The sequence below is a fragment of the Castanea sativa genome, chromosome 8 (genome assembly GCF_040712315.1).
Source record: "Castanea sativa cultivar Marrone di Chiusa Pesio chromosome 8, ASM4071231v1".
In the NCBI taxonomy this organism is placed as follows: Eukaryota; Viridiplantae; Streptophyta; class Magnoliopsida; order Fagales; family Fagaceae; genus Castanea; species Castanea sativa.
This window is the reverse complement of record NC_134020.1, coordinates 38,191,559-38,213,821: the sequence shown is the minus strand read 5'-3', so window position 1 is coordinate 38,213,821 and position 22,263 is coordinate 38,191,559. Positions and strand designations below refer to the sequence as shown.

General features: G+C 34.4%; 2 protein-coding genes and 1 pseudogene across 2 annotated transcripts; 1 reads left to right on the top strand and 2 right to left on the bottom strand.

Annotated features, from left to right (window-relative positions):
* Positions 1–1,045: 1,045 nt before the first annotated feature.
* LOC142606293 (uncharacterized) lies at positions 1,046–3,698 on the bottom strand (annotated as a pseudogene).
* A 7,336-nt stretch (positions 3,699–11,034) lies between these two features.
* LOC142606292 (ras-related protein Rab11D-like) lies at positions 11,035–15,909 on the bottom strand. Its single transcript, XM_075777670.1, has 3 exons — positions 15,677–15,909; positions 11,274–11,736; positions 11,035–11,049 (listed from the first exon to the last, which is right to left on the bottom strand). Exons 1-3 carry the CDS (start codon positions 15,907–15,909, stop codon positions 11,035–11,037), a joined length of 711 nt encoding a protein of 236 aa, XP_075633785.1.
* A 163-nt stretch (positions 15,910–16,072) lies between these two features.
* Positions 16,073–21,914, top strand: LOC142606290 (uncharacterized). Its single transcript, XM_075777669.1, has 3 exons — positions 16,073–16,159; positions 21,006–21,113; positions 21,213–21,914. The coding sequence occupies exons 1-3, from the start codon at positions 16,073–16,075 to the stop codon at positions 21,522–21,524; spliced, it is 507 nt and encodes a 168-aa protein (XP_075633784.1). The 3' UTR covers positions 21,525–21,914.
* Positions 21,915–22,263: the final 349 nt, after the last annotated feature.

The following is a 22,263-nucleotide window of genomic DNA, read 5'->3' as shown; positions in this document are numbered from 1 at the left end:
GTTTGGGGGGGCCAAATTGTGATGCTAATATATTTATCAAGACAACTTCTGCACACACTGACATATATATACACAAACTTTTTTAATTGATAAGTTATATATACCCACACACCAAAAAAAAAAAAGAGTTTAGTATTTTCAATCAAAAATATTTTTGACGGCGATCTTTCATAAAATAAAATTTATTTTTTCCATTTTCGTAGTCAAATTCTTAAAAAGTTTCATTTTAAAATTACCAAATTTATTGCTAACGTAAGTAAAAAATCTTTCAATTGAACTAATGAAACTTTCAAAAACATGAATGATCTAAAACTTGGAGGAATAAGATAGGCTCCAAACATATTTATCAAACAACTAAACTTTAACCCATTATATGGCAACTAATCGTCACATAACGGGTTGAAAAAGATAGATTCAAACATGTTTGATACCAAATTTTATCAAATATTTAACAGATATAAAAGCACATTTTACAATAAAAAATAAAACTGCGAAAAATAAAGTTATATCTCTATAACTATTAGACCAATTATTTTTTTAAGAGAATTATTGGACTAATTCAAAAATTTGGGAGGGCCAACTCTGATTTTTGTAGACTAAATTTTGAAAACATAAAAATAATTATATATATATATGTATATATATATTTTTAAAATTTTAAAATTTTTGGGGGGCCATGGCCCCCCCACCCTTATACATGCCTTCGCCCCCTGACTACCACATCACTCTTCAGATGCTTTGCGTACCACTTAGGGACAAATATTATTGATTTAGTAAGGATCAAGATTGTTGGACCAAATATACAAATCCTATTGATAGAAGTCCCTGACAGGCCAGGTCTGCAGATATAACAAAACATCAACCTTGATTCAATCCAATCCAAAATCAAAAAGGGATAAAAAGGTCTGAACAGAGTAGTTGCAAAATAATAAGCTCCCAAGATGATAAGTACTAATTCATTATTTACAATGCAAAGTTAGTAACCACTTAATCGAGGCATCTGAAAATGTGGACTTTTAACACAGCATCGTCCCTCATAATCAGCTCAAATACGCAAACATCTCCTACTCGCAGTATTTTCCGTCACAAATGCAGACCAACCACCAGAAACGACACATGATGAACTCCGATACATTCCTTCATAAACGTATAACTTCATAGGCCATAATCGGTCCACAACCTGGAGCTTCACAGTGAGTATACTTCCTTTGGTGTAGTCCTTGGTACATGCTTTTCTTGGTAAGTAGTTGATAATGCCATGGGATAAGCTCTGTACAAAAAATAATAAGAGATATTTCAAAAATAGTTGAACCCAGTTGAATGAAAAGAAGTTTTGAGGCAATACTATTATTTGATATCCACCTAAGATGACTTTACATTCTTATGTGATTTCCTTCTACCACCTAAGATGATACTATTTGATATCCAGATGATACTGTTAAATATAAATGGAACTTCAATTCCCCTAAAAACACAAAGAAGCAAATCATTACCAAGTTATGTCTAGCAACAACTCTCTGCTACATGCTTTCTAATTGATCTATGAAAAATCAAAGTTAATGGGAGTTGCATTTCTAAAACCCAACAACATGTTCAGTTGAAAGGTTACCCCATGATCCTTGCCATTAAGGTATGATGGATGAATGATAACCATGAAAAGGGCATTTTCTGATTTAAAAGCATTGGCTCTCCAAGATTTTCAGCTTTTCCATTAGTAGTCATCAATTCTTGCTTACTCTCAAGAGCCTTATATTCTTGGTTCTTCACAAGAGCCTTGCCTTTTAGCCTTCTCTGATTAGTAGATATGCCTACACCACCATCTTTCTTAGGACATTGGTCATGTGAGGAAGACACATCATCCAGATTGCAATCAGATTCGAGTTTAACTAATGGGCTACTTTTGCATCCTACTCGATTTCCTCCAACCCCATGAGACAATCCTAAAATGACATGAAAATATGAAGTCATGCACATGAAATTAATAGTAAACAGGCTTACAAATCAACCAATTACTTACAAAAGTGTAAGATTCAAACCTTTACATTCTCGCCTAATAAAAGATACCCTTGCATTCATTTTTTATTTCTCTAACATTGACCCTTTAAATTTAGTGAGTTCAGGTCTGAAATGTGTATCCCCTACTTGCAAATGAGAACTTCCTGGATTGGTTTTGTCATAAGAGGGCATGGTAATGGTGGTTTCTCACTTGTTTTCTGGCTTGGCATAAAGCCATCCATGATTTGAAGAGAGTTATCATCACTCTCATTGTCTTTTCCATCCTACGAACTTGGAGTTGGTCATCTAAAGGATAGTCTATTTTTTTTGTAGTGGCATCAAATATGAGTACATAAAACTATGAATTTCCTTCATATCTAAAAACTAGCAAGTGCCCCAGGGTTAGAGTATGACAACTTGCAAATTCACACCAACCATTTTGAAACCAAACCTCCCCATCACATTTTGTCAACTTGAATTTCCAATTTGTACCATTTGGAATTGTAAGAAAGGTCGTATCTGATAGATGAACTCTGTATTTGCTTATAAACTTTTTTGGAATCCGCTGTAAAAAGAATCTCCATAACATAAATGTAGGCTTTGTAAATAAACACATGCAATCAATCAAGCTCTATTCTCGTTGTGCAGTTAGTACCATTACAGGAAAAATGGATTTAGTCTTTCTTTTATAATAATACTTTAATAATTGTTCAAGGAAGATACTTGTTGGATGAAAAAAATAAAAAGCAGACACAAACCATATAGACAATTCCAAAAAGATGTAATTAAGAAAATAAAATAAAAACTGAAGGGGTATTTTGTTCCACTTTATCAAGAACTTGAAAAATCCATGGCTACAGCCATAACCTATGCGCATTACAAAAGGGCAGATTTACATGACTACATGTCACATACAATTAAGTCCTCCTATTTGCTTACAGCCCCCCACCCCCACAAAAAAAGAGAAGAACAAAAGTTAAAGCAGTAACCTACGCATTACAAAATGAAAGTTTTTATGACTACATGTAACATGGAACCAAGTTCACAGATTTTCTTGAACTTAGTCATCAACAAATGTAAAGTTTTTCAAGAATCACAAATAAATAAGACCAAGTGGACGACGTTAATAAGCATATGATTTTCAAAGTGAAAAATATCATGAAATTAGGTATACTTACAAGCTTTCGTTCTTGAAGAGTTTAAGGCATAATAATCTTGAAAAAGTGGGGGGCCTCTGTGGTAAGATCAGTAGGACCATCCTCATTGTTGCTCCGCCATTCAAAACTCATAGTTCTAGTTCAAAAAGTTGAGATGTTTTTTGCTGAGAAGTTGAATTGTTGATGATTTTTAGGTTGAGCATTGAATAAAGTGTCCAAAATGGTCCTTTGTCTTCCATATAATTTGATTATTCCTGAATCGAGTTCTGTATAGTGTAACTTAAACGAATCCATGTTGTGTGTAGCGTAACTAAAAGGAATCCATGTTGTGTCTTTTGGGCTTGCACATAACTCGATAGTCCACGAATCGAGTTATGTGCAGCGTTACTCGCTAGTACAGAAGTCGAGTGCAACGTTAGGGCAAGCCTCCTCGTTCTGTTCGACTTGTAGCTCATCTAAGACCTCCAGATTGTCCACCAGTCTATCATTATCAATGAACTCTTCGTACACATCTTGACTGGGGTCAATATCAATTCCTCCATCCATAGAGGCTTGGACATGTTCATATGCGTGACTTGACCCTCCAACATCATGTGTCTGGGTGGCGCCCGCACTGCATGGTTAAGTGTTGTAGGGCAAAGGCATGGCCTCTGCAAAGGAAGGATGCACATCAAGCAGAGATAAGTGCGGCTCTTCCACCCCACTACTATGCTGCGAACTTATAACACGTGTCCACTTTTAAATACATGTCACCATCTTAATGGGTCTAGTGCACAACATGCACTGGACCTAAGCCTTACCCATAATAAAATAAGGCCTTCTACTATTATTATTATTATTATTAGGCAAAAAAACCATTTTGGTCCTTACATTTTAGGGTCACAGTCAATTTAGTCCTTATATTTTCGTAACAATCATTTTGGTCCCTACCGTTAACTCATTGACGAAAATTGCCTATGTGGAAAACAGTGTGCATTGTTGGCACACTTTAAACTTAGCGACAACAAAAAAAAAATATTACATGCCACATCATTCGGAAAAAATTTAATTTTTCGGTTTTAAAGAAACAAAAAAAAGAAAAAAAAGAAATTCAGATCTAGGAAGAACATGAACCCAGAAAAATCCAACTAAAATCCACTTCCAGCATATTCTTTAAGCAAATCCAAAAATAAAATCAAACAAATATCAAACGGTTAACAATAGAGCACTGAGATAGTATTCTTCCTTGCAGCACCTTAGCGAAAACAAAAAACACATAGTTGACAGTACAATGATAGCAAAATAGAGAGAACCCATGTAAGTCGAAAAACCTCTCTCATTTCTTTTGATATGTTTTAGTTCATTGACTCCCCTTTTTATGTTGATAAAATCTTGAGTATTATCGAATAGAGGTGTTGAATCTCAATTAGTGGGAGTTGTATCAGATACATAAAGAATAATATTTAAATAGTCCCAATGGTAATATATATTAAGTGCTAAATAGGATTATTTTACAGAATAATTCCTATGGCCCTCCATTGTCGGTGAATAAAGGTTCTATTAAATTAAAATTTTGTCGAAGCCAAAAGGATAGACTTGATTTTGGTTTAGTAGTTCCTCTTGTTTACTTCTTGGGAAGATAGGTGTGTGTATGACTGGTGGGAGTGTGGCTAAAATAGAAACATAATCTTACTAGTACATATATCACACTCAGATAATGGTTTGCACTTATCGAAATAAACATGACCACTAAATAGTGTAAAACATGTTTGATTTGGAGGCCAAAAGTAAATCGGGAGTCATGGATAAGTTAAATAAAATTAGAAACATGAGATGAAATCGTGATGAATAGTATCTAAAAGCTCGAACTTGTGTTAAAAACACAAGAGCTATTTAGACCCCAAATTAATAAATTATGGCTAAATTGCTTTTACTCTAACTTAAACTAAACGCGAAATAGAGTAAATGCAAGCGAACAAACAAAGCAACTACTCTAAGTCATATTCATTAAAGCACAGCAGTAAAAAGAAAGCTAAAAGAGTAGGGAAGAGAGATGCAAACACAAGATAACACTCCGATGTGTTATTGAAGAGGAAATTGAAGAACTCGACGAAAAACCTCTCCGTAGCCCTCCAAGCGGTAATCGATCCACTAGACAATAAGTTGGGAAACACGAATAGTAAGAGACCCTCCAAGCCTAATCTACCCAATGTACCTAAGCCCTCTAAGCTCCTACTCCAACAAGGCTTCTCGGAACCGTGTCTTGTCTAGCTTTCTGGATCTCGCAATACGCTCGATAACATCCGCCAAGCCTTACCGGCTTCTTTTGGCAAATCCCCAAAGCTTCCCAATCTCCAAAACACTCTCTACACTCTGAAAATGTGTGGGTTGTGTTTGGGTACAAATCTCCTCTCAAGGTATGACAATGGGAGAGGGAAGGAGAAGAGGGTAGGATGATTTCTCACTAAGGATTTGTAGCTCTCTCTCTAAAAGATGGGTGTGTGTGTTGTTGAAAACCTATCTAGGGTTTTTCTCTCTGAATGACCTCCTTACACTTTTGTGGGTAATGAGGGTATATATAGTATGGGTGAAGGGTAAGAATGTCACACTTAAAAATCCTCCAGGCAGAGAGTTTCGCGGGTATCTTGCGGGAAGGCCTTACTCGCGAGACACTCGCAAAATCCTCCAGGCTGGCACGACGCTTCAACTTTCAACATGTGCTTCTCACGTGGCTCTTTCGTGGGTTAGCTTCTAGCGAGACAGTCGCGAAATCCACTGATTCTTTATTTTATGCTCTATTCTTCACCAACTTAATACTAAACCTAATACAATAAAATCCACAAAATACAAGGAACAAAATAAAGCAAATACAACACTTTTTGTCATGGAATAAAGCCAACATAAAACATAGTTGTAAATCACAACTTTATAGTGGAAAATGACCAAAAGTCCCTTTACAAGAAAGGGAGCTAGAGCCACTGATGTATTAGGATTAATACACATTGATGTTTGTGGTCCAATGAATCACATGGCAAGAGGTGGTTTCTATTACTTCATTACTTTTATTGATGATTATTCTAGGTATGTTTATTTGTACCCAATGAAAAATAAATCGGAATCCTTTGAAAAGTTCAAAGAATTTCGTAATGAGGTTGAGAAACAAGCTAGAAAATGTATAAAAGTTCTTCACTCTGATAGCGGAGAAGAATACCTCTTGGATCAATTTAAGGAATATCTAAAAGAAAATGGGATTATTTCTCAATTTACTCCCCCTGCCACACCTCAACGTAATGGTGTAGTTGAAAGAAGAAATAGAACCTTATTAGATATGGTTCGTTCTATGATGTGCATGTCAGAGTTGCCAATTTCATTTTGGGGTTATGCTTTGGAGACTGTTGTTTATTTATTAGATAGAGTCCCCACGAAATTAGCTCCTAATACCCCATATGAGTCATGGTCTGGTAAGAAACCAAGTCTTAAGCACTTAAAGTTATGGGGTTGTCCAGCACATGTTAAAAAGTCTAACATGGGTAAGCTAGGACTAAGGAGTGACAGATGTTTATTTATTGGCTATCCCAAAATGTCTACTGGTTTCTATTTTTACAATCCTAGTAAGCAAAAATTTTTTGTGAGCAGGAATGCTATTTTTCTTGAGGAAGATTATAGCTTAAATGAAAGTAGAGCAAAAGTTTCTCGTGATGAACAAATTGATAACCCAATGGCTGAGTTAAATGAGAATAATGAAGAGTAAGTAATAGTGCCTACTGAACCAAGCAAACTACAAGAGACTCGCTGTAGTAAAAGGACTATCAGGCTTCCAGTTAGACTCACTTTGTTAAATGAGATTCATCCAATGGACTCAGAGGAGCATGATAATGATCCTTTTACTTATCAAGAAGCAATGACTAATAACGACGTTGAGAATTGGAAAAAGGGCCATGGAATCAGAGATGGACTCAATGTATACCAACCAGGTCTGGACCTTAGTAGAAAAACCAGAAGGTATTAAGCCTATTGGTTGTAAATGGGTTTACAAAAGGAAGATAGAACCTAGTGGTAAGGTGGAGACCTATAAAGCTAGGCTAGTGGCAAAAGGGTATAATCAAAAGGCTGGAATTGATTATGAGGAAACCTTTTTGCCAGTAGCCATGCTAAAGTCCATAAGGATTCTATTGTCAATTGCTGCACATTATGATTATGAGATACGACAAATGGATGTTAAAACAGCTTTCTTGAATGGACACATTTAAGAAGAAATTTTTATGGACCAGCCAGAAGGTTTCATATCTCATGGTCAAGAATCAAAAGTGTGCAAGTTGATGAGATCTATATACGGCCTAAAGCAAGCATCACGTAGTTGGAACATCCATTTTGATGAGGCAATCAAATAATTTGGTTTCTCTCAAAATATGGATGAATCTTGTGTTTACACAAAGGTTAGTCAGAGCACTATTAGATTTTTAGTTCTTTATGTAGATGACATACTACTCATTGGCAATGATGTAGGAGCAATGTCATCTATAAAAGTATGTTTATCTAGTCACTTTGCAACAAAAGATCTTGGTGAAGTGTCCTATATACTCGGAATCAAATTGTTTAGAGACCGAAAGAAAAGGTTATTAGGACTTTCACGGGTCAATTATATTGACAAGATATTGGCTAGGTTTAGCCTGCAAGATTCCAAGAAATGGTTTTCACCTTTTAGACATGGAGTTCATCTTTCTAATCAAATGTGTCCCAAAACACAAGAAGAGAGAGAGAAAATGAGAAATTGTCCTTATGCTTCGGCTGTAGGAAGTCTCATGTACACAATGCTTTGCACTAGTCCAAACATTTGTTATGCAGTGAGCATTGTGAGTAGATATCAATCCAATCCAAGTTCTGAGCATTGGATAGCAGTGAAACATATCCTCAAATATTTAAATAGGACCAAACATTATTTCTTGGTGTTTGGGGGTGAGGATCTGACTGTCCATGGGTATACAGATTCAAATTTTCAATTTGATATTGATGATAGAAAATCAATTTTTGGATTTTTGTTCACTCTTGGCAAAGGAGCAATTAGTTGGAGAAGTTGCAAGCAAGATACTACTGCAGACTCTACTACAGAAGCAGAGTATATAGTTGCAAGTGAAGCTGCAAAGAAAGCTGTGTGGATTCGCAAGTTCACTCAAGAACTTGAAGTTGTTCCTTCTATTGAGTCACCCATTACTATCTATTGTGTCAATAGTGGGGCTGTTGCAAATGCAGTAGAACCAAGGGTTCATCAAAGGATAAAACATATTGCACGTAAATATCACTTGATACGTGATATCATACATAGAGATGATGTAGCAATAACAAAGATTGCCTCTGCCAATAATGTTGTAGATCCACTCACAAAGGCATTGTCTCAAAAGGTGTTTGAGAAACATTTGGAAGCAATGGGTATTAAATACATGTATTATTGGTTTTGAGTGCAAGTGGGAGAATGTTAGAATTATGTGCCCTCAAAAACAATATTACGCATTTTTATTTGATAATAAAATTTTATTTTCACATTCATAATTTTTATAGGAATATTTCATTGTTTAAATGTGGCATGTAATGTCACCTCTATAGAAAAATCATGTTAATGGTTAAGGAACCAAAGACAGGGAGTAATGTTTTTTTCATAGATTATTAAATTGTTCTAGGCTGTAAATATTAATTGAATATTACCACTAAAGCCTACACTTGTTGTGCTGCTATATGATAGGATGATTTACTCCATCATTGAGGTAGTGACTTTAAGCAGACAAGTGGGTGTAATGTAACAAGTACATACACTAAATCAAATCCGATCAAGAACGCCTTATGGAGTGATCACTGTTAATTAAAATGTTGTTCTATCACAATTTGTATATTGTCCTCAAACATGAGAGGTTTGTGTATATTTTTTTGTTATGTACATTACTTTGACAGTGTCAACTAGTGATGCTAATTTTAAAGGCTATATACAGACACGTTGGGTTATGTGTGTAATGAGTAAAATATTTAAATGCTCAACAATGAATCCACTAGTCGTTAAAGAAGATAGTATATTCAGTTGATTTTCATATTGAAGTTGGACTCAAAACAAAACCGGCCAGTGACATTTTTGAAAAATGTTTTTCATATATATAATATTATATGTATATATTTAAAGAGTTTTTTCAAAGATATTTTGGAGTCCAATAGAAATTATGAAATCAAGATATTAAGGGTTACATAAGCTAGGGACATGACAGTGATATTAATCCAGTCCTAGTGGCTTGTGGGAATATAGTTTGGTGGAAGGACATAAATATAAAATTGTAAGTAATGGGACCTCATTTGTAATTCTCTAATCTTACGGGGTCAATTGAAATGTGTTGATGGACATTATTGCAATTTGTAGAAGTTCAAACATTTTCTTGCTATGGTTGAGAAAATTAAGGAATAATTTTGAAAGAGTTTCAAGATAAGTCAATTACATTCAAAAAGTTATTGATTAATCCTATAGCTGAAGATTAGGATCCTTAAGGATCCCACGTCCAATCTCTCTCTTAGGTTTTAGAAGTCTTAAATAAAATTAAGATTTTATAATATTACATCAGTTGTTGGCCATTAGAACTTCTGAGTGATACTACAGTCTTCTTAAAACCCCAAAAAAGAAGAAGAAGAAAGAAACAGAGAGAGAAAGACGTGAATACCTTAGGAGGCAACACACTTGGGTTGCTAATGTTGGTTAAATCATGGTTGTATCTTATACAAAACATACGCAGTTGAAAATTAACGGATTTACTTCATTCACAATTGATAACATGCACCATATAAGTTTCTGAATTCAAGAACAAGAGAGCATACCTTGAAGCAAATTCAAGAACAAGAACAAGAAAGCGTACCTTGAAGCGCTGAATTTCAAAAACAAATATCAGAAGCACTTGGGAATACTTTTGATCTTCACTCCAATTCCACTTTACACCTAAGAAGTGTGGTCTCTCAATTAATTTTTAAGGGAGAATGATAAAGTGTCTCACACTCACATGCACACTATTTTTCAATAGTGTCTCTTTTTCATACATAAAAATTTTGTATGTTTCTCCCTTAATATCTAACTGATTATCTAATTAGTCCGGCCTTTTGGGCTTTTCCAATTAGGCTTAAGTGTGTGGCTTGGAGTGGGACCAAAAGGGACCAATAAGACACTAGTTCCAAGACTTTATTATACATGCAACTCATTCATAAAATATTCGTAGTAATATAAAGTCATGAATGTAGACTGCCACTTTGTAAATTACTATATCTTAATTTCTTGAGTACCTGGTTTAGTCCTTTTAATGTTATTTATCATATATTTATGAAATCTAATTCCATAAATATATACTTTAGTAACTCCTTACTAAAGTGGTTAGGCTTAACTCTCTGAATAACCAAACTCATTAAACTTATCCCAAGGGAATATTTTATATCTCTAGGGAATATTTTATATCTCTAGGGAATATTTTATATCTCCGTTAAGAGACTATGAATTCCATCTTGAGAATATATGTTCCATCAACACTAAATGTGGCTGCCCAACATACCGAGGTTTTGATCGTTATTTTAGATCTCACTCCTGATATATCAAAGCAACCTACACCTCATGATCAGGTCCATTATCCTCTCAGGATTAAGAGCTCATGTAAATAGAAGTCGTGAGTTTATTATTCATTTGACAGACGTTAGGAGAATAATAAATCTCACAGCAGTCTAGTTCAATATGTCTTAACTCTTAAAACATATCAACATACCAACTGGAAATCTCAATTTCCATAATCAAGACAAATCATCTTAGTTGATATGTTATAGTTTTTGTAGATGAAATGCCTAATTTCATCACCGACTACGAACTAAAATTCTGAGTTTACAAAGAACTTGTGATCTATATCTTCTGTGCCTAAATCACATAGATAACATACTATGCATCTCATGGACTATATGATAATGTCCCAATATTCATGTTACCATTATTTTAGATAATAATAAAACAACTTTATTAATCATAATATTAAGTCATACATAATGTCATACGTAGCATCATACAATAGGATTTAAAGGCACACATCCTAACAACTAAGGATTAAAATAAAAATAAAAATAAAAACTTTGTTTTATATTGACGTTGCTTGGATTCGAATTGTTGCTGCCGTTATTCTGATAGGACTTGTTATTATTGTGGCTACTGGTGGTGGTATTGGTGACATTATTGCTGGTGTTGGTATATGTGGTGGTACTAGTGGTGGTATTATTGCTGTTGGTGGTACTATCGCTGTTAATGTTCACAAGCTTTGTCAACAAAGCCTTTAAGGCATTATCAAAATCAGTTCCTTCCAATGCTGAGATCTCCAAGAAAATCAGACCGTTCTTCTCAGCAAATCCACAAGCTTCCTTTCTTAGAACTTCACGATCATTCTTAGAATCACTTTTGTTCCCTATCAGAATGATAGCTTGTCTTTTCTTTGCATGGCGATGCAGCTCTTCTAGGCAAAGAGTCATGCAATCAAAACTCTTGCGGTTAGTTATGTCGTAAACCAATATTACCCCATCAGCATCCTTGTAATCTGCATTTGAATCTACATTGTTTCTGCTCAATCCACCCAAAAACATGATCAGATGAGTATAAATTATACTAACAAAATTGATTCAATTATACCAAAGCCAATTATTAAAATTGACATCAACCTCTTGATGCACATTCAAAAGTGTTAAGAAACTTTCTTTAAAAAAACCAAAGCTAACCTCATCAAATATAGTAATATTCACTACAAAAAACGTTGGCTATAGCAGCGTTTCTTTTAGCATCATTTCTAAAAAACACTACTATAGGTACAATATAGCAGCGTTTTTGAAAAAATCTCCTATAGGTATTTTATAGCCGCGTTTCGAAAGGTCTAAAGTGGCATTTCTAAAAATTGGGCCTATAGTAGCATTTTGACGTGCCTTTAGCAGCATTTTTCAAACACCGTAATAGGCCCTGGTCTTAAGGGCCTATAATGGCATTTGGAAAGCGCCACCATAGCTGAACTTGAACAAAAAAAAAAAAGAATATATATATATATATATATGTTTTGAGGGACCTATAGTGGAGTTTGGAAAGCACCACCACAAGTCCAGCCAAAAAAAAAATTGAAATAGCCAAAGTTTTTGAAATAAAAATACTTGACTCTTTCTACCTGAATAACTCCTTTTTTTATTTTTTTGCTGAAACCTGAACAACTCTCCACTCTCTCACTCTCTTTCTCACACTCTCACTCTTACTGCCGATCCACTATCAGCAGATCCACGTCTTTGACCCATTTCACCGACCCAACCCCAACGCCGATCCTCGCTGCCGATCCGCAAAGCCTCGGCTGCCAATGCATTTCCCCTTCCCTAAATCAATGTTGGGTGGCCGGAACGGTCTTGGGTGGCCGAATTGGTGTTTTGGTCACTTCAAAGGCATTGATTTGGATGCCCATCTAGACATGTTCGTCGACGACCTTGTCAGGCTCTTCACTGCCAAAGCTCATAGAAGGTACTTTTTTTTTCTTCATATATTTCATCTTTCATTTTTTACTTTTTGTTTTATTAATTTTTTGTTTGAAATTTTGTAGGTTGGGGTCTGAAGCGAAAGCCCATGGCTTTGATCAAGAAATTGTGCGGAGCTGTAACCATCTCTCTCTCTTTAAATTTTTAGATATTTTGAAAATCTGGGTATTTTGCTTTTAACAATGTTGTTTGGGTTGTTTTCCATGTTTGGGTGTCTGGATATGCTGGGTTTGGGTGGCTGAATGAGCTAGGTTTGTTGGATAGAGAGAGACAATGGTGGGGTGGGGTTGCTGGTTTTTTTCTTTTATGGTTGTTGGTTATAGCGACGTTTTGAAATGCTACTATAACTAATTAAAAAAATCGCCTATAGCAGTGTTTTGGAAAATGTCGTTATAGAAAACAACGCTATAGCCCAAATGAACTTACAGCAGCGTTTTGAAAATCTTGAATGCAATGTTGTTCTCATCATGGGCATAGCTATATACATGGTTGCTCCCCCCAAATTTTTAAAATTTCTTTTATAGTATATAGAATTATCAATAACTTTAAAGTTATAGCCTATAAAATAGGAACTGACCCCACCAAATATTTGAGTTAATTCAATGGTGCTCTTAAAAATATGAAGGAATTTCTCAATTGGTCTATTAATTATAAAGACAAGGTAGTTTTTGTTTCTAAATTTCATTTTTTTAATGTAAAATTTGTACTTGTATCTATTAAAGTTTTGTATCTATTAAAATTTCTTACTCTGGTAGACAATTGTTTAATTCTTATTGAAAATGAAGATTTTACTAATTTCACTATGGAGATGATAAAAGATTAAATTTATTTGAAGTTTGAGGAGTTTTGGATTTTACATCATGAAGTTTTAGAATTTGGATTTTTCTCTAGAACTCATATTTTGTTCACATCAACAGCCCCTACATTCATATTTTTCATTAATTCTCATATAAGTTTGCCATGTGTGTTTAGTTCAACCAATAAAATAACGCCACATCATTTTCATTATGTCATGTTATTAATTATTTAAAGTCTTTTTAGGCTACAAAAATATTGTGGCATCATTTTATTGAACGAAATAAACACACATGACAAGTTTACGTGACACTTAACAGAAAGTATGGACAAATGGACTACTGATGCAAACATAATAGGCAAAACTACAATATTGGTCCCTTAAGTTTACCCTGTGTGTACAATTGGTCCCTTAAGTTTGAAGCGTGCACAATTGGTCTCTCAAGTTTTCAAAATGAGCAATATAAGTCATTTTAATAACTGTCATTAACGGTGTTACTTATGTGGCTAACGAAGAATGACTTGGCATTTTATTTTAATGATGTGACATATTTTAATTAAAAAATTACAAATTAAAATTACAGAAACAGGTCCCAGCATCTTTTTTTTTTTGTGTAAACTAGGATTTTATTAAATGTAAACAAAAACACACTTTAAAAAGTCTTACAACACCACAAACTTCACAGCCCAACCGGGCTAATAAAGATACACACACAAACAAGACATATATTAACACAACAACTACACAGAACTGCAACAAAATACAATAACAGAGTAAACTAAAATAACTAAACGTTTGCAGACACTCCAAGGGATGAAACAAAACCCACGGAATCCCAGTAGAGGCATAGTAGCAAAAAAGCAGGGCATGTATCATATAGCACTTTGCAGCGTCTTTGCTTCTCTTTTGTTGTTTGTTTCTTTTATTTTCTTTAAATGTTTGATTTGGTTTGTGTTTTGTGGGTGAGGGTTAAACTCAAATAGGTTTTTTTTTTTTTTTGGGTTTGCAATTCTATTTTTATGAATTTTTTTTTGTTGGTGGGGTTAAATTCAATTGGGTTTTATTTTATTTGAAATAAGAAGACCACCAAAATAGCAAAACAGTAAACACCAAAATAATAATAATAATAATAATGAAGAAGAAGACCTTAGACCACCAGTGTGTGGCTTTATGCAAGAGAGATAGGAAATAAAAAGAAAAAGAAGAAAGAAGAAGACAATCAGTGGGTTTCGTGCAAGACCAAAAAAGAAAGAAAGAAAGTCATTTAGAAGAGAAGAAGAAGTTGTCTGTGTTCACATCAGTGGGTCCCACGAATTTTGATATATTTACAATTGGTAGAAAAAAAAAGAGTTTTTTTTAATTTGGTACTGTTGTAAAAAAAAGTTTCTCACGTGCACTTTTTAATTTGTAATTTTTTAATTAAAATATGTCACATCATTAAAATAAAATGTCAAATAATTATCCGTTAGCCAAATAAGTAATACCGTTAATGTAAGTTAATAAAATAACTTATATTGCTCATTTTACAAACTTGAGGGACCAATTACGCACGCTTCAAACTTGAAGGACCAATTGCGCACACATAGTAAACTTGAGGAACCAATATTGTATTTTCGTCAACATAATATAACTTCAGGGGTAAATTTAAAATATGGAAATTTTACGATTTAAAATCCAAAAATTCCCAAATTTTAAAGGTGTAGTTTGTACATTAGCCTTTATTTTATGAAAAATTGTTATTCAGCATAAATTTTATACAGGTTGTTTTTATTATTATTTTTCTACAAGTCTAATATCAAACATTTAACTAGACAAATTTGGTCGTTAGAGTTTAAAAGATGATAAGTTCTCTTAAGAATTATCTTGTAAATATATTCATCAAATGTTTTTGATTTTGTATACAATTAATTATGAATTATGATTATATAAAAAAAAAAATTATGAATTATGACTTACATAGTATTAACACTTATATACACACGTGTAGCAGTTTATTTTGAGTAATATATTGGTATCACAATTTGATTCCTCCAACAAAAAATCATTGTAAGCCCTGGTTCTCATTGAACTTAAAATCAAATCCTTAGGAATTACGCAAAGAGTAGTGTTTCTTATACACAAATTGTTTTACACAAGCCCTAAAAAAAAATACTAAAACTGTGAATTAAAGTCAGAAATTTGTAGAGCTAGAGGTACGTACGGTTCTTGGCCAATGATGCCGCAGATGTGGGCCTTGACACTCTTTTTCTCGATGTGAAGGGTTTGGGTCTCGTACTTGACAGTAACGGCGGTACCAGTCTTGGACTCTTTGCGTTCGCAACGTGCCAGTATCTGACACTTCCCAACCTCATAGTCTCCTATCAGCACCACCTTGAATTCACTGTCAATCCTCTGTTCCGAAACTCCATATCCTTCTTTACCATGGCTTGCCATTTTCTTTCTATTATAAAAAAGCAATTTCAGAGAGAGAGAGAGAGTAATGAATGTCTGAGCTATCAGCTATACTTTATGGAAGTACAAGAATCGGAAGGGAAGGGCTATATATATGCGTTTGTGTGAACTGTGCAAGCTAACGTGTCCATACTATTCCATTAATATGCCTTGCCCAAATTATGATCTTGATGTATCTTTGCACGTTTCTACTTTGCAGTGGTTTCGTTTTTTTAGTATCCAAGCATTCAAGGTAATTATTGGGTACTTCCGGAAGTACCATAGATGCGTACTCTTTACTCTCACATTACTGTGGATCTCACTAATTAAATTTATAGTGGAACTCACAATTCATGTGAGAGGGGGGGAGTACACATTTATGATATTCCCGGAGTATCCAATAATTTTTCAGCGTTCAAAAAGCAGTCTTATCTTTCGGTAAATCTGTTAGTCCATCTCTTATCACTTGATTTTGATTAAATCATGCTTCCAAGATATGGCTGTGTCCATACTCTTCCATTAATATGCCTTGCCCAAATTATGATCTTAATGTATCTTTGAACGTTTCCACTTTGCAGGGGTGTTCGTTTCTTAGTATCCAAGCATTCAAGAAGCAGCCTTATCATCCAAGCTAAGAGCTCGGATTTGTGTTAAAAACACAAAAGCTGTTTAAACCCCAAATTAATAAATTACGGCTCGATTGATTTTACTATAACTTAAACTGAGTGCGGAATAGAGTAAATGCGAGCGAACAAACAATACAACTACTCTAAGCCATATTCCTTACAACACAGCAGTAATATGAAAGCTAAAAGAGTAGGGAAGAGAAATGCAAACACAAGATAAGACGCCGATGTGTTATCGAAGAGGAAACTGAAGAACTCGATGAAAAACTTTTCACGGCCCTCCAAGCGGCAAATTGATCTACTAGACAATAAGTAGGAATACATGAATAGCAAGAGACCCTCCAAGCCTAATCTACCCAGTGCACCTAAGCCATCCAAGCTCCTACTCCAATAAGATTTCTTGAAACCATGTCTTGTCTAACTTTCCGGATATCGAAATGCGTCTGATTGCATCCGTCAAAACTTGGCTTCTTCTAATGCTTCCCAGTAGCACCAAAACCTCACTTGACACTCAGTATGGGTGTGATAAGTATCTGGGCTATCAACCTCTCAAGGATTTGGATATGGAGAGGTAGGAGTAAAGGAAAACCATAATAGATGGTGTAGTGAATTGTGGGTATGACAATCTCTAACTCTCAAGGGTTTGTGGCTAGGGTTTTCTCTCTGAAAAGCTCTATCTTCAAAATGTGGGTAATGATGGTATATATAGTGTGTATAAGGATGTAGTGGAGCAGATATGACAAAATAGCAAAACAGACTGTTTCGCAGGTATCTTGCGGGAAGACCTTACCCGCGAGACACTCGCGAAAACCAGTTGTCACCATCTGTCTTGACTCTTTGCATTCTAGTCATATGCTGAGCACATGCTTCACTTCATGGGAAGGCCACTCGCGAGCTACCTGCGAAAACTTCTTTTTCCTTCAATGTTGCCTTGAGTCTTCATACTCTTTCTCTCACACACAACCCTTACAAATAAATCTCACATAAAATACAGGGTACAAAAGATTGAACAAAATTACTATCAATTGGCATGGAAGTAACCCCAACACAAAATAGTTGTAAATTACAACTTTACAATCTCTCCCTTTGACTATTTCGTGAAAAAACACCCTATAACAGAATCTAGACTTAAATGTGAGTTTGGAAAAAATTGCAAAACTCACTCACACCTAATCTAGAAGCTGTGAAGCACTTGCACAAATAAACCTGTATCCTAAAATACTCGCACACAAACAAAACTTTCAATAAACTCATGACAAATTGAATACAAGGTACATATAGAAGCAAGTATAATGCGATCATAGTTAACAGCAAGATATTACTATGAAGCATAATTTGATCATACATGAACAGTCATTAAAGAATGACTACAATGATCATTTAACTAGTAAATGGTCATTTGGACACGCAATGCAATCAAGTGCAAAGCAAAAATCAACTGTATGTCCAAACACACAACCAATGCAAAACATCAAAGTATTTGCATTAAGGATACAAGATCCAACAAGGACACAAATGTGTAGTATTCAAGATAAACTAAAAGTACTAAAAAAAATGCTACAAAAGGAATTTTGCAATGCAATTAAATGAGAAGATCCTTAAAAGGAATTTTGTTGATATAAAATTATTTTCATAGCGATAAGTGTTTGTCGTGATTTCCAATTTTTCTTCTTAATGAAAAGTTATGATTGAATATCATTGATACTGGGAAATTGCTAAGATAGTAAAAAACTCCTGGTTGTTGATAAGGTGTATTTTGTGCTTTAAGACAGCTTCAAGAATTCTGAGTTCTCATTTGGCTTAGGTTTATTTGGTTAGGTACAATCAATCATTTAAAAGCTTTCTAGATATAATTCTACTTTTGCACAGCTTATTTTTTAAAAAACAAATAAAGTAATGAAAAATATGCACACTGGATTGAGACCAAGGATGGGGCATATTGGCATGTTTTCTTCTCTGGTAGAAGTTGACTGAAAAAGATTTACAAATTGGAGTTTCTGCCATGCCCCAATCATGTAAGACATAGGAGACGGAGACCGTATCTCATGCGCTCGGCGCATATGAAATTTTTCCTAGGAGTAGAAGCTTGTGACTAGAATATGAAAGTAGACCATCCAATAAACTCGTATAGATGATAATCATTTCCTTGGGTTTGGCATTTCAACCATTTTTTCCTTATGACACTGTTCAAACATATCTATAAAGATTAAGAATATAGAATTAAATCGGTTTGTTTACCATGTGATCTATATGTATATATATTACTTATGTATGAATATTATTACATTTATGTAAAAATAATAATAACTAAACATTGAATTTATAATTTCTATTTGGTTATTTATCATATAAATAAAAATAGAGAAATTTCAAAATTTGCTCAAATCGGCTAGCTCTTAATCATTAGAGAAGATAATGATGCTTTTGATTTAGATTCAATCCGGATACAAATAGAACATGGGCTGGCCCATTGACCAAATACAAATAGGACTTGGGCTGCCCCAAGTATATGACCATTAACCACCTTTATACAACAAAAAGAATTAGTGCTATCTGTCTCAGCAAATAGATCATAGAATAGAATTGTAACTTTGTTCTGCATGTCTCACTTTAGCGTTTGGAATATTAATGGAAGAAATCAAAACAGTAGCAGAGACAGAGAATTCCATGCAGAAAAGGAAGAATATGGATTTAAAAATTTAAATTTAATAAAAGAGAAGCATATGTAAGTTTAAGGGTCCGTTTAAATACAGTTGAAAGCTGAAAACTAAAAATACTGTAGTAAAATAATTTTTAAATGTGTGAATAATGTCGTGGGACTCATTTTTAATGAAAAATGGCTGAAAAGTGCATGAACATTATGTAAACAGTAACCGCATAGTGGATGAACAGTAATCTTTTCCCCTGGTTAAAACCCATGCGCCGGGAAGAATAAAAAAAAAAAAGCTGAAATGCTCAAAACCAAAACGTGAACGCAATCATCACTATCCAAACCAATCCTAAGTAAGCAAGCAAGCATAAAAATTTGCCTTAGTCTACTTGCTTTTCTCATTTTACGTGAGTTGTGGCTGATGTTTTCAGAAGTTGTGGCCAATTTGATCTGCTAAAGACTATTTGGGGTTTAGTGTGCTTGTTGCCCGTTGGTTTGGATTTTCTGTGGATTAAATCCATTTCTAAATTTCAAATAGTGTTTGGTTAGCCCAAGAATAAGAAGATTAAAATTTAAACTGAAAGTTTGATAAAATCACAATCAGGCAATGGTAAAATCACAATCATTCAATAAATGAAAGACACTTAATAACAGGCCAAATCAAATGGCACCTAAAGCCTGTCAGATATCTGATCCTTAATGGATGTGGATATCAGAAATCAGATTCTGCATGCACAAAAATTGGTCTAACTTCAGTTAGTCGTAAGACTGTACGTTGAAGTTGATATGATCATATTAGTGATGAGATTTGATACTTGCTTGACCCTCTGATTAAGGTGTTTATGTTCAGTTGAGTTGTTGGGTAGAAAGTCATGGTGAAAACCACGGTTTCCAATCAATCTAATAAATTGAAAGGCCTAGTTCTAGTCAATTTCCACTCGGTGGTCCACAATATCATGTGTTAATTCATATTACTTCATATTCACATACTTATGACTCATGCAATTGCGTGATTTTGTTCATGAATTTTTATTTTGGATGTATCTATTGCCATTTGGTATGTATTAGAGACTTTTGGAATAGAATTATTCTTTCTTTGACAAACAGATTATCATTGTCAATTAGGGCATTCATAAAATAGACATAAAGATTGGATTTGAGTAGTGTCCTCTTTGGGTCCTTGTCATCTTATCTCTAGGACCTTGCCCTGTTGCAAGATGCACAGATACTTCATTTTAGCTCACATACCCATATCCGATAACTTCGTACCGGTTTCATACTAGATACCTCTAAGATACATTGCCCATCAATTTTTTTTTAAGTGCCAACACATCTAGGATGCATCTGTGATATGACTTAGAAATCATTGTAACCCAACCCCAATAATGAGAGATAGCCCAAACTTGCAAGAAGTTTTATTTATATGCTTTATGTATTGGTTTCAATGTTAAATACTTATCTAATTATCTTTTATTTACTCTTTTGGATCTTGGTTTGTATTCTAAACAAAATTTAATGGTCATGGATTCACTTATTATCCATTATTGATTTTAAATTGATGTACGCTTAACAATATATAAAAAATAAATGCTTAACAATATATAAAAAATATATTTAATAAGTAAATTAATACACATATCCTCGACATATTGTACCCTAAATTTTTCAAGAAACGTTTTATACCTGTACCCATACCCATACCCGTATCCGTACCATACATCTTTGCATTTCATCTTCTGTAAATTTCATGTGGTTGTCCATGTAATCGGGATCTCATTATTCTCTGCAATATAATTCTGTTACTTAAATTTTGTGCTTCACAGGATACTTATGGTGGGAATATGGTGGCATTTGCGGGGAGAAAGTATGCGGCAAGGTCTCTCCCTGCTTTTGTTGCAAATAGCACCTACATTGTAACCAGTTTCACTCTGGTAATGATGAAAAAGCTTGTACCTGGTTCATATTCTTTTAAATAGATGTCTCATATTCTTTATGATCTAATTAAACTAAATGGACATTGAACAAAAAAGGTACTTGAGTTCCAGAAGGGTAGGCTGCAGAATTTGTATTGGAAGAGAGATGGATGTGCTTCATGCTCAGGTAAATCTAACTTTGTTTGCCTCAACAAACAAGATTGTGCCATTAGAACATCCAGCTGGAAAAACCGAGGGGGTTCAGTAGAATGCAGTCTTGGGATACAGCTAGCTTTCTCTGGCACAGATAAGCATCTGATTGCTCTCAATTCATGGTACGAAGTCGAAAACCTTCGGCAGTATTCCCTCTATGGCTTGTATTCAAACCTCAAAAATTCTCTCACTAACCAGTACAATGACTTCTTTTAGCTATGGGGAAAAAAAGCCTCTTTCAGTTCGCGTCAAACATTCCACCGCTTGTCTTCATTTGTGATATTATGTTGTAATCTTGTGACTGTTCATCTTTACTTACCCCTCTTATGCCTTCTTATTCTAAGAAAGTATATTTCCTCCTATCTCGATTTTGGTTATCTGAGATTTTTATAGCTTGCCAGATGTTCAAACCTCTTTTTTCTTCCTGGTGAGGTATTTGATAGTTCTATTGTTTGATTGATTGGATTATTTAATGAAAGGAAAGAGTTGACTTCTGTCCTGCTGATCAAATTATTTATGTTAAAGCAAAAGTGTGTTCTTGTATGGTTATTGAAATTAGAAATTGGCTTTAATCATCCATTGATCATCGAACTCTCTATTTTGTGGACCAGGGTTCTCTTTTCAAGCTTCACATTATTAAATTATATACTGCAATGCTTTTATGTTTGTACTGGACTCGCACTGAACATGCAAAGAATAAAATGTACAGATTAATGTATCTTAGACTACTGTTCATTTTGTAAAGCAGGCCCTGACTATATTGCTTGAGCAACAACTGATATAATCAAACTAAACATTTCATTAAATTTTGTTCTTTCCATCTTCATGACATTGTATTTGAGGTTTTCCTGAGGTATGGTATGAGACGGCATTTTGCAAAAGCAGTTAAGAGGACCAGTACCTATCTACTAGTTAGCCAGTTACTGATAATAAAACAGGCACAAGACTGTAACTA

Bases quoted from the DNA above. Each gene is read 5' to 3' on its own strand.
- LOC142606292 (XM_075777670.1), bottom strand. From the start codon at position 15,909: ATGGCAAGCCATGGTAAAGAAGGATATGGAGTTTCGGAACAGAGGATT. The intron at 11,737-15,676 runs GTACGTACCTCT...TGGATTGAGCAG, and splicing joins GGCATCATTGGCCAAGAACC to AAACAATGTAGATTCAAATG.
- LOC142606290 (XM_075777669.1), top strand. From the start codon at position 16,073: ATGCCTTGCCCAAATTATGATCTTGATGTATCTTTGCACGTTTCTACT. The intron at 16,160-21,005 runs GTAATTATTGGG...TGTGCTTCACAG, and splicing joins TTAGTATCCAAGCATTCAAG to GATACTTATGGTGGGAATAT. The intron at 21,114-21,212 runs GTAATGATGAAA...TGAACAAAAAAG, and splicing joins TTGTAACCAGTTTCACTCTG to GTACTTGAGTTCCAGAAGGG.